The sequence below is a fragment of the Marmota monax genome, unplaced genomic scaffold, assembly GCF_021218885.2.
Source record: "Marmota monax isolate L192 unplaced genomic scaffold, Marmota_monax_Labrador192_F-V1.1 WCK01_AAM20220418_F8-fsc00098, whole genome shotgun sequence".
Lineage (NCBI taxonomy): Eukaryota > Metazoa > Chordata > Mammalia > Rodentia > Sciuridae > Marmota > Marmota monax.
Genome location: NW_026694639.1, coordinates 5366932 through 5380253, shown reverse-complemented (window position 1 = coordinate 5380253; position 13322 = coordinate 5366932). Strand labels below are relative to the sequence as shown.

At 32.7% G+C, this 13322-nt stretch overlaps 1 protein-coding gene across 2 annotated transcripts in view; it reads left to right on the top strand.

Moving 5' to 3' along the window:
* The window catches only part of Stam (signal transducing adaptor molecule), a 69803-nt gene that overhangs the window by 45716 nt on the left and 10765 nt on the right, over positions 1-13322 (top strand). For both annotated transcript variants that reach the window (XM_046423048.2, XM_046423050.2), the window contains exons 6-9: positions 1242-1332; positions 3201-3393; positions 6863-6957; positions 10307-10395. In XM_046423048.2, coding sequence (XP_046279004.1) covers positions 1242-1332; positions 3201-3393; positions 6863-6957; positions 10307-10395 — 468 coding nt within the window. The remainder of the gene's footprint in view (positions 1-1241; positions 1333-3200; positions 3394-6862; positions 6958-10306; positions 10396-13322) is intronic.

Sequence of the window (13322 nt, the reverse complement as noted above, 5' to 3'; positions counted from 1 at the left end):
CTTGTGCTATATTTGTCAGGTGAATTACCTTTACATATATTATAAACCCCTGGAGGTGATGTTATATTTCTGTTTTAAACCCTGAATGATCCTCATCTCTTCTGATTTTGCAGGCTACATGTGTTTATCCTCTAAATGCGCTGTGAGGAGCCCATGAAGTGTGGGTCTAATATTATCCTCATTTTATGGATGGGGAACTTGTGCAAAGAGCTTAGTGCACCAATGTCAGACTGCTAGAAAAAGTGTTAAATTTGTGGAATTTGACCTATGTTGGCCTGACTCCACAACTTTCCTTCTTGTCCACCCATACCATAGTACCTTGCTTAAAAGTGTTATCAGAGGAATACAGAAGAAAAAGTGCTTAGTTAAGAAGTTTAGGAAAGTTTCATTGAGAAAGTGATATTTTAGCTGTTCACTGACTCATGAGTTGGATGTGACATAAGGCCAGCGAGAGAGAACATTGTAAGTGGAGCAAAAGTGTGTCTTAGGTATAGAAGTAAAAGTATATAGACTGCTCAGGAACTGCTAGCAGTTTCTGATAACTGGTAGAATGATTGAACATGAGGCTGATAAATGTGTGGAATGTACATAAACTTAGAGGCCATGGAAACATAAGGCTTAGAAACTTGTAATTCCAGACATGTGAATCATTTTACATATTTGCTTACTTGTACATTGCCTTATCTATAAAATATATAGGCAGTAATATACAGTCAAAATTAATTATTTATATTTTGGTTTACAGTAGGATTTCATGAGCATTTATGTTGTTATATGGAAATCTGAGTTCCTGAAGATAATACCCTGGCTTTTGATCTAAAGGAAGCAATAAAACTACAATAGAGTAGTATTACATTTTTTAAAAACTATTTGTTTTTAAAATAATTATCTACTTTCCTCTCCCAGCCCCTTTTCTGGTGTTAGAATTTTTGTAAAATTAAAAAAAAATATATTCTCTAGTCTCTTCATACCATGTTTTCTGTTTTTAGTTTAACCTCTTTTTACAAATCTTTGGGAATGTATTAGCTCTGTTTACTATAAGTGTCCAGTTGCTCTCAGTGTCTTTCCTCCAATTCTGACTGTTCTTTCTTCCTTTCAAGGTGGAAACTCTTTCAGTTTGAATGTCCATCATCTTCAGAAATCTGTAGTGGGCTGATGAGAGGGTTCTTGCAAGTTCTTTAATTAGGTATAGTGGGAAAATTTGAGAACAACCCTCAAATATTGTGTTTCTTTATTTTTAGGCTGCAGAACAAGCAAAAGCAAGCCCAGCTCTAGTAGCCAAGGATCCTGCGACTGCAGCAAACAAAAAAGAAGAAGAAGATTTAGCAAAAGGTGCATTTTTAAGTCCCTGAAATATTTAAAGGAAATAGGACTTTATAGCTAAAGCAGAAATCTACTTTGTCTCTCTTCTTCAGAGGCAACTATAATCATGATTCTTTTCGGTCTGTTTTTATAGTATTTCACTTCCTTGTATATTCAGAAACTATGAGTTACTTTTTGCTATCCAATAAATTCATTTTTCATAAGCAGTACACTCTACCATCTGCAGCTTGCTTTTTCATGTATTATGTTTGAGATTTTCATGACACAAATGAACCAAGTTCATTTGTTTTAACTACTATATAAAATTCCAGTGTACTAAGATAGCACACTTTTTCTCTCTTTCTACAATGGGCATTTGCATTGTTACTATTTTTTCTCTATAACAAATAGTGCTGCAATATCCTCTATGTATTCTTTTTTGCATATATGTGTGACTTTATCATGTGGCACTAAAAGTGCCATTGTTGGAACATGAAATAGGTATGTCTTCACTTTTCTAAAGGGTTGCATGATTTTTTTTTCCATTAACAATGTATGGAAGCTGTGATTATTTTTAATCTCCTCACAGGAGTTGGTGTTATTAGAGTTTATTTTTTTGTGAACCTGATAGTTTCAAAATGATGTCCAGTTATTTATTTACCTGATTAGTGAGGTTGAGTCCTTTTTTGTGTGTAGTGGCTGTTCTGGTTTCTTTTTAGGTGAATTGTCTTTTCTTTTGAAGTTCTTTTTTTAAAATAGTGATATTTCTAAAGATATAAATATTTTAGGTATTTATCTATTGCTATTTTATCTGTGTAAACATCTGCCCTTGCCTTTTGTTTTATTAACTTTGATAATGGCATGTTTTACCAAATAAAAGTGTTAGGGGCTGGCTCAGTGTTATAGTGCATACTTAGCATACATGAGGGCATACGTTCAGTCCCAGTTACTTGCCCCCCCACCCAAAAAAGTTATAAATTTTGATGTTAAAATTGCTTTTCTTTTAAGATTTTTACCATTTTGTGTTTAGGATGCATTCCCTTCCCCTTGTTCTAAAGTTTTGTTTTCATATTAGCTCTTTCATCACTCTAGAACAGGGGTTCAGAAGGGGTTATGGTTCCAATTGAAGGGAAGGTAGTGAGCACATTAAGATTGTATTGCAGAGTAATCTAGTTACATAATTGTTTCTGAGAGATGCATGGTGAGGATAGTCTGCATTGATGGAGTATGATAGAGATAGAGGAGACACATTTAAGATTTGTTAGGTGAGTCTTCCCACTGGTTTCAAAAGAATGATCTTTGTAACAATAAAATCCAGCTTCTTAGATACTGCCCTTGAGACTGTAATTGATTAAGTAGTTCTGCAGTGAGGCATGGTACTCTTGATTTCTCATGTGATTTTGATATCGTTTTGGGAACTTGCTATAGAAAAACATTTAAAAGTTGAAAAAAATGTAAAATATTTGCTACTAAATTTCATAAAGTATTCAAGAATTTATTTTTTAACCCCCAATAATTTTAATTATATTTGTTCAATAAAAAGTCATGAATTTCTCATCAAATTTTAAATATTCAGTTGTGCATATATGAATACTATTTTTTTTTTTTAATTTATTTTTTTTAGTTCTCGGCTGACACAACATCTTTGTTTGTATGTGGTGCTGAGGATCGAACCCGGGCCGCACACATGCCAGGCGAGCGCGCTACCGCTTGAGCCACATCCCCAGCCCCTATGAATACTATTGACAAATGATTTCTGTTCATGTATCAGGATATGTTCTAGTTTCCAGCTATACTTTTGAAAAAGTAATACTTTATTTGTTGAGATATCTTTTGGTACTTCTTTGGATTGTGGCTATATTAAAATTTTGGATATTTTAAAACTCATTATTTTTCAGCCATTGAGTTGTCCCTCAAGGAGCAAAGGCAGCAGTCAACAACCCTTTCCACTTTGTATCCAAGCACATCCAATCTTTTAACTAACCACCAACATGAAGGCCGAAAAGTTCGTGCTATATATGACTTTGAAGCTGCTGAAGATAATGAACTTACGTTTAAAGCTGGGGAAATTATAACAGTTCTTGATGACAGGTAATGGTTAATTATTAATTGACTATCCATGTGAAAATATGTAAAATCCCTTGTGTTTTACATTGTTCTGTTGAATTCAATTACAAAATGTAGTCAGAATATTGACCTTTTTCTGTGGAGGATAGAGTCTTAAAAGTTTTAGAGAATACACCGAATTTGTAAGACATTTGTATAGTTTATTGATTTATTTACATAGAACAGTCAGTGTATCCATGTGGATCAAAATAACTTTACATGGAATTACATATTTATATTATCATGGGGATAGTGTTACAATGCATCTCTCTTTAAAACTGCAGCTATATGATGCTTTACTTAAAATGAATTGTTACTGATCACGAAATATTAAAATTTGCAAGTACTTTTAAGAAATAAATTCAAATTTGTTTAAGGTTATTTCTAGTATCATTGTTTTAGTTCTTTCATGCTGCTATAACAAATTGCTGTAGACTATGTGACTCTTAAACAACAGGAATTTTTTTTCACATAGTTCTAGAGGTTAGGAAGTCCAAGAACAAGGCATTGTCAGATTTTATGTCTGATGAGGGCCCTTTTCCTGGTTCATAGATGGAAGTCTATTAACTATGTGGTGTTTTCTCCCTATATTTTATTTGCATTATAGTTGTACATAATAGTGGACTTTGTTGTTATATATTCATACATTCACATGATATAACAATGTAATTTGGCCAGTATTGTTTGCCAATGTTTCCCCTTTGTCTCCCCTTGGTCCCTTGCCTCTACTATATTCATTTCCCTTCTCTTTTTATGAACGCACCCCTCCTCAAACACTGCCTGCCTTGCGTTTCCTTTTTCCCTTCCAAAGAAAACATGGTTCGTGACTTTCTGAGTTTGTTTTATTTCATTTAATGTTACTTAGATTCTCTAGTTCTATTCATTTTCCTGCAAATGATGTAATTTTATTATTCTTTATGGTTGTATAAAACTTCATTGTGTGTGTTTTTGTGTGTGTGTGCGTGCGCACGTGCTCACATGTTCTTTGTCCATCCATCCATTAATGAACACCTAGGCTGGTTCCACAATCTGGCTATTGTGAAATGTTCTGCTATAAACCATGGGTATGCATGTGTCACTATAGTATGATGACTTTAATTCTTTAGGATAAATACTGAGGAGTGGTAGAGCTGGGTCTTATGGTGGTTTCATTTGTAATGTTGAGGAACCTCCATACTGATTTCCATAGTGGTTGTGCTAATTTATAATCCCACCAACAGGGTAAGTGTTCATTTTTTCCATCTCCTCTCCAGCATTTATTATTGTTTGTGTTCTTGATGACTCCCATTCTAACAGGATGGGATAAAATCTCAGTATAGGGGCTGAGGTATTGGCTCAGTGGTAGAACATTTCCATAGCACGTGCAAGGCCCTGGGTTCGATCCTCAGCACCACATACATACATACATACATACATACATACATAAATAAATAAATAAATAAATAAATAAATAAAGGTATTGTGTCCAACTACAACTAAAAAAATACATATTAAATAAAATCTCAGTGTAGTTTTGATTTGCATTTATTTCCCTAATTGCTAGCGATGTTGAACATTTTATCATATGTTGGATGGCCATTTGTATTTCTTTTGAGAAGTGACTCCTTAGTTCATTTTCCCATTATTAATTGGGTTTTTGGTGTTTTTTTTTTTTTGTTAAGTTTTTTTGAGTTCTTTATATATTCTGGATATTAATATTGTCAGAAGAGTAGCTAGCAAAGATTTTCTCCCATTCTGTAAGCTCTTTCCACATTGTTGATTGTTTTCTCCTTTGCTGTGTAGAGCCTTTTAAATTGATGTGATCCCATTTATTAGTTCTTGGTATTATTTCCTGAGCTTTAGGAGCCATGTTGAGAAGGTCATTGCCTGTGCCCGTGTGTTGGAGTGCTGACCCTAGGTGTTTTCTTATGTGTGGCGTAATTTTGGTGTATCTAGATCTTTGAGCTATTTTGAGTTGACGTTTTGTGCAGGATGAGAGGGATATAATCTTCTTATTCTATAAAATGATAACCCAGCACCATTTGTTACAAAGGTTATCTTTTTTCCAATGTATGGTTTTGGCACCTTTGTCATGAATTGGATGACTCTATCTGTGGGGTTTATCTCTGTCTTCTAGTTTGTTCCATTGGTCTGTGTCTGGTTTTATATCAGTACCATGCAGTTTTTGTTACTGTGATTCTGTAGTCTAATACTTTGAAGTCAGATATGATGACACCTCCAGCATTGCTTTTTTGGCTTAGGATTACTTTCATTATTCTGGGTCTTTCATTCTTCCAAATGAATTTTAAGACTTACTTTTTTAGTTCTGTGAAGAATATCATTGTTATTTTGATAGGGATTATATCCAATCTGTATATTGCTTTTGGTAATGTGACCATTTTAACAATATTAATTCTGTCTATCCATGAACCATGGGACGTCTATCTTCTAAAGATCTTCTTCAGTCTTCTTTAGTGTCTTCTTCAGTTTCTTTCTTCAGTTTTCTTTATTGTAGAGGTCTTTAACCTCTGTGGATAGAATTTATTCCTGGGGTTATTATTTTTCTAAGTTATTGTGAATGGTGTTATTTTCCTGATTTCTTTCTCAGCAGATTTATTATTGGTGTAGAGGAAAGCTATTGATTTTTGTATGTTCATTTAGTATTCTGTCTTCACAGTGTTCTTACATAGCAGAAGAGGTGAATGAGCTCTTTGGAGTCACTAATTCCATTCAGGAAGGTTCTGCCATTATGACCTGATTGTTTCCCAAAGACTCTATCTTGATATCATTGCTCTGGGGATTAGGATTTCAACATAAGAATTTTAGAGGGATAAACATTCTATAGGATTTTTATTTTCATATGTTTTTTTCAAGGAAGAAAAAAATCATGTAAAGTTGAGACAGTTATCTGGAAATTGCACAAAATCTTCGTCCTGCATTCCTTCAAGAAAGTCTTTACTGAGGACTTGTTAGCTTTTCATGTATTAGACAGTGGGGATACAGTGGTGAATGTGCGTACTCATCAGGGAGTGTGTCTCTTGGAAAGATGTGCTGTAAAAAGTGTCCTCTTATATATCTTTTGTTGGAGAAAAAAACTTGCTGATGTGTATTAGAAAGAACAATGATTTAGGAATGAAGATTTGGATTAATGAGCCTACCTTTATGCTGGACTCAAAGAATTCTCTGAAGTTAACAGTTTTTAACTATAAATAGGGCCTCTTTTGGGGAGAGATTTATAGCTTTTTATTGGATTCCCAAAACACCAGCTGGCCCGTAAAAAGATAAAGAACTGTGTGATTAATAGCTTTTTATCTTCTCTAATGCCTCATTTCTTATTTCTAATGAAGACACATTCCTTGGCTCCTTTATTGGATTGTTATAATATACTAATTTAATAAGAAACACTATAGAAGATGAAGATTTAAAGAAATAAAAATCTTTATTATTACAAAGCATTCTTTTTTGTTTATCATAGTGATCCCAACTGGTGGAAAGGTGAAACCCATCAAGGAATAGGGTTATTTCCTTCTAATTTTGTGACTGCAGATCTCACTGCTGAACCAGAAATGAGTGAGTATTTTTTATTCTGTCAACGTATGAAAGATAATTTGTAATCTTCTCAATGAAATTTGAGTAATGACTTTTAAATGCTGATGTGACTGAGGTGTATTTAAAAATGCATTTCTAGTAAGTAGTCCCAGATTATTTACCAGAAGAATAATCTAAGAATTCAAATCCTGACTATTAAGATTAATTTAACATAGACTATGGATTTTTCTTTTATTATATTTATATATCTGCCTAGATGTCCTTGTACAGTGTAAAACAATTCCATTAAGAAATGTTATGGAATTTATTAATTTTGTATTTTTCTTATTAGCTAACAAAGTATAACAAATGCAATATAGTCTCGTATAGTCTTGCTTTTCAAAGTTTGGAGAAGTGTTTTAGTGTTTAGCCTCAGACTTAATGGCAATATCCTCTAAGCAACATAATGGTCCTAAGTTGTCAGCTCTATAGAAGGTTATAACTGATATTTAATGAAGTGCATATAGAACTTTTTTGTTTGATTTCCAAATCTTTGTTTAGGAGGAGAGGTAACTAGAAAGTTGGACCATGGAGAAAATGTGATATTAGTGGCAGCTGTAATATTTGCAGGAGATGTTAACTGTTGAAGTATTGAGAGATAGTTCACTACATTTCTACATAATGTATTTTAGTGAATCTTCATAATGATAAGTTTGAATCATCTAAAAAATTTTAAGTCATGATCAAAAAGTTCAGAATTTTTAAAAAGAGTTTTTATATAATATTAGTTGGTAAGCTCCAGTTATCTGGCTGAATATCTCATTTTGTCTTCTGTAATGCCAGGTAGAAGGGAATCAAAGAAAGAACCACAAGATGGTTATTATTATTTTTTAATTTTAAGAAAGGATTTTTTGTCTTAGTCTTTTTCCCCCCAACAGCACCTAGTACTAAGTCTTACCTATAATACATACTACATAAATGTGTATAGAATAAATCATATAAATATGTTAACAGTAAAGAGATTCTTTACTGTCCTTTGAAGAGACATCTTTAACCATAAGCCAGAAATTATAGAATTTCTAATAAAACATGGCCTTTTCAAGGTTGTGTTGTATCACTTTTCTATAGAGACAGATTCCTAATACACATTCTTCTAATCAAGTTGGTTTTTTTTTGGTTAGAACTCAAAAAATATGTAGAAACTTATTTAAGTGTATTGCACAGTATGCCAACTTTTTATAACCTGGACTGCTATTGTTGATTTTGTGTGTATATTTGTGTGTGTGTGTGTGTGTGTGTGTGTGTGTGTGTGTGTTTAAGCTTATTTTGGTTCTTGAATCAGCTGTTGAAAATCTTTAAATTATCTTGAACTTCTGTTCAAGAAAAGCTGCAAGATCTCATTCAGATCATGTAGCCATTTCATTTTTTTCCTTTTTATGACAATGCAACTTTAATGTGAGTTTTCTAGTTCTTCTTTGTTTTATTCTAAACAACCTAAAAGAAAAACAGGAGGATCAGAGCTTACGTAATTCGTTTATGGTTCGAACTTGGTAAACAAGATGCTAGCATGATCCCTATGACACCATTCTTTTAGAGGAAATAGTGCACTTAACCTGTTAAATAGAAGCAAATGCCCTTCTTAGCTTGTTTTGTTTTAAGATGTAGTAAGATTGTGAAAACACTTTTATAGTATTTTTTACATATCACACATATATGTAATATTAGTGCCTCTGAGAGAAAAGGCTGCAAACTTGTGCATTGTCAGCATATGAAGTCGGCTGTGTGTTCTCTCATGAGTAACAGCCAATGCAGTGCTGCCCCAGCTTTGTGCTTGTTAATAGCTCAAGATATAAAAAGCAAATATGCCTGTAGCAGATCTCTTTTCCCCCATGGGGAATGAATCAGCTGAAACTTGCTTTTTGTATGGTATAATTTTGCTTTATGGTGGCTTGAATGGGGTAAGTATATTCCTTATGTTGGAATTTAAATCATTTCTGTTTAATATGGAAGCACATAAGACAAAATGCTTAAGTGATATGTTACTTGTTCTCAGAATAAAATTATAGGCCAGTTTCCAGTGGGATGGGCTAATAAAACAGTAGATTGGCATTCAAATCAAAGCCTGCCATTTATTAGTTTTCTTTGTTGAAGAGTTATTAACCTCTCTTGACCACCTTATTTATTAAGTGGGCATCTCATAGTACTATTTTGGAGATTTGCTGGGGGATGTATAATATTAAGTACATCTAATAGTTTAGTAAAAACTACTTCCTTCCATTAATCGTGCTGCTGCGGCATATCCCTATCTTAATTATTACCATTTCTTTGAATTTTAAGTGACCTCATTGATATAAGGATAAATAATACAGAGGAAGTTCAAACTGGGAGTAGTGGCTCATTCCTCTAATCCCAACAACTCAGGATGCTGAGACAGGAGGATCGTAAGTTTGAGTCCTTCCTTGGCAGCTTAGCAAGACTCTGTCTCAAAATTTAAAAATAAACAAATAAATAAATAAAAAGAGTTGGGGAGGTAGCTCAATGGTTGAGTGCCTCTGGATTCAATCTCTAGTACTGCCAAAAAAGGGGGGGGGGACAAAGAGGGGAGGAGCTCATTCCTTTAGAGGTTTACATGCCTCTTAGTATTATTATTTGGAGTTTGCCATATTCATAACAACCTTGTATTCACATATTTACAAGATGTATTAAATGATTTTTAAAGATTGCTTTGTGAGCAAAAGAAAAATGGCTTCTGACTAATGGTTTTCAGTTCTCTTGATGACCACTTTTTCATTTTAATGCATAATGTGACTAGAAAATATAGGCTGATTTGTTGGAAAATTCAGATCCCTGCCAAGGCCACTGACAAAGCTCTTCTTTTGCCTGGAGGATATCATTCTCTTGGTAGAAATTGTGAGTGGCAGGTCAGAAAATATATAGCTATTTTCCTATTGGTGAAAAAGTGTGTGTTTTTTTTTCCAAATGAGATTTTTCTTTGAAGGCTCGATAATTTAAAAAGGATTCGTTTTAAGTTGAAGATTTTACTTATGTGATTAATTTTTTTTATTGGTTGTTCAAAACATTACAAAGCTCTTGACATATCATATTTCATACATTAGATTACTTATGTGATTATAAAATTCTTTTTCCTGAACAGTTTACTGAATTCTCTTAATGTGATAGCTGAATAATTTTCGTTTCAGAAACAAATCTTCACCGAATTTTATAAAGTACTGTTATGTCTTTTTGCCTAAAACTGCAACCCCAATTATTCCTTAAGTTTCTCAGCTTGATGGAAATTAAAGAAAAAAATCTGAATTTTCTCTTAGAATTTAAAATCCTAAGTGTAATTTTAAATATATCATAAGGAAAAGATAATTTTTTATTTTTACAGTTAAAACAGAAAAGAAGACGGTACAATTTAGTGATGATGTTCAGGTAGAAACAATAGAACCAGAGCCGGAACCAGCCTTTATTGATGAAGTAAGTGATTTCCTTGGTAATAGTGGTTGGTACTTTGTACTGAAATTGGAATTTTTAAAATAATTAATTAGTTGAGTAATCTATTTTTTGTTATAATAATAACTTAAACAACATAGACAAAACACAGATTGCTTTTGAAATTTCCTCTCCAGTCCCCCCCCCCTTTTAATCCTATCAGGACCTCATTATTTTAGGTTCCTGCTTTATATTTCATGGATATACTCTTGATTTTTTTAATTCCTCAACTGTTGGGAAGTTTCTAGCTTTTCTTGCTAGTACAAACAGTGACATTTTTTCAACATTTCTCTTGGTGTTTCTTTTAAGATGTACAAGAATTGAATTGCTGAATTAAAGATCTGTGTGTTTTACATGTTGATACTGCCAAATTTTTCAGCAAAATGGGATTTTTACACTCATTGATTTTTATGCAAGAGTACCTGTTTTCCAGTTAGACCCAACAAGCATAGTAAGATTGTTTTCACATTAGTGAGAAAGGCACACTTACTGAATGAATTTGTTGAATAAGCCAAACTATTGTTTCTAAAGATTAAATTGTCATTAAATTACTATCTCATTTGAATAAATCATGGTTTCTTCTTGGATTGAACACATTTGAGCTTTTGGGAAAAACTTATGCTAACTTTATGTTAAATGTCTCCATGTCATTGTTATTATCTGTAAATGCTTACTTTCAGTGACTTCTTTGAAAATGCAGTGTCAATTTGGTGGCAGTCATTTTTGGAGCCAATAATAGTGCCTAAACTTGTATTATTAGGATTTAAATATATTAGGATTTAAATATAGGCTTTTCTTAAATCACAATATCCTGTTTACATAAGTTTTTGCTGAATTGAAGGATCTGTGTATTTTATATGTTGATACTGCCAAATTATTCAGCATTGTTTAGCATTCTTTTAGGGGAGATAAGAGCACAAAATTTGAAAAGTGTTCTTTTAGAGAAATGGTGAAATTTCTGTGTATTACATATAAGAAAAAGAAGATTTAAATTGCTTACTTTTTCAGCTTTAAGCATGTTTGTAGTTGTCTTTTCCTGTTCAAACTTATTAATGTTATTTCCTTTTTTTGGAAAACAGTATTAACATAGCTGTGTTAACTTAATAGTACAATATTAAATTATGGAACTTTCAAGCCATATAGAATATTACCACCTGCTGGCCAAATTTGTAACACATCTACATTTGTTTACATATTTTCTTTTGTTACTTTTGTGCTGTCATAGAATTGAGTAACCTTGGTAGAAATAATATGGCCTGCAATGCCTAAAATATTTACTCTCTGGCCCTTACAAAAAATATTTTCTGATCCCTGGTTATAAATCATTTTAGAAGAATCTTTTCAGTTCTTTCTCATTTTCTATAAGTACTCTTTCCTAAAATTTATCAAAGTACTGACCCTGACACTGTAGGTCATTTCTTTTTCTCCCCTCCTTTTATAATTTCCCTTTGCCTTTGTACAGAAGAAAGCCTTACCCCTGGCTCATCCTGAACTTTACTGTGGTGCATTGCCCTACAGTATAAAAATTTACAGGGACCATTTCAAATATTGGAGTTGGTGTTAAGAAAGTAATGACAAATGACTGAGTAAAATAGATCAGATGGTTTTATATATTTTGCTATGGAAAAAGAAAAAAAAGTTGGAGGAACAAAATGAATTGTCAACTAGTAGATAATTAAACATAATTTTTAATGATAAGCCACTGTAATCCCTGGTGTTAAACGCAGAGGATACTATAAGGACTTAATGATCATGCTGTAAAGCTTCTATTTTATGAACAAAGTTTTTTGTCACTTCTACCTGTAAAAACAAAAAATAGGAATGGAATCAATGCTTATTGCTGGATTATTTTATTTTCTAAAAGTTGAAATATGTTATTTTGACTCATAGTAATAGTAATCATTAACTCATACAGATGAATTTAATACTTGGAGCATTGTCAGTTTATATACATAATTTTATTGTGAGGAAATTTGATATAGTCATCAGTAGATGACTTTCAGTTATATTACACTAGGTTAAAAATTTGTAGGGGTGGGGCCCAGTTTGTGGCTCAGTGGTGGAGAGCTTGCCTAGCATGCGTGAGCCACTGGGTTCGATCTTCAGCACCACATAAAAATAAAAATGAATAAAATAAAGGTATTGTGTCCATCTACAACTAAAAAAAATTTCAGAAAAATTTGTAGGGGAAATTGAGTGGAAATCTGATGAGTTTAAAGAGAAAAATAAACAATTTGAAATTCCTAACAAAGACTAGTGTTTTATTTATTTATTTTTATTTTTTTGTGGTGCTGGGGATCTAATCTAGAGCTTCATAGGCAAAACACTTTAGCCCTGAGCCACATCCCCAGCTCTAGACTGTTTTTTAAATGCATATATATAAAAGCAGAACTGTTTTATTTAAGATGCCAATATTTAATGACCTGGCAGTCATATCTTTTGTATTATTTTAAACTTGAGAAAAATGAAAAGTCATCTCTAAAAGATGTAAATGTATTTATAGATAGTTTAGAATTCTTTTAGGGGAGATGGGAGCACAAAATTTGGAAAGTGTTCCTTTAGAGAAATGATGAAGACTGTATTAGCAAAAAAGAATCAGGAATAAATATTGTCAGGAGGAAAAAAGTAAAAAAAGGAAAACACAAAATAAATCCTTAGAGCTCTGCTTACAAGAACAGCTGTAATAGAGCTGAGTGAAGTATTCATGACTTGAGTTGTTAGTCATAACAACCATCTTGAGAGGGATATTACACCTGCCTTGTGTCTAAGCTGCAGCAGCTACAAAGCAAAGTGAAATCCTCTATCATGATATAAAAGATTGAAGAACTCACACATTTAAGTTTAAATGTGGTTCTTTTCTTCTAATTTTATAGAATATCTGTTAAAATACATAGGGATAGCATTCAACTGTT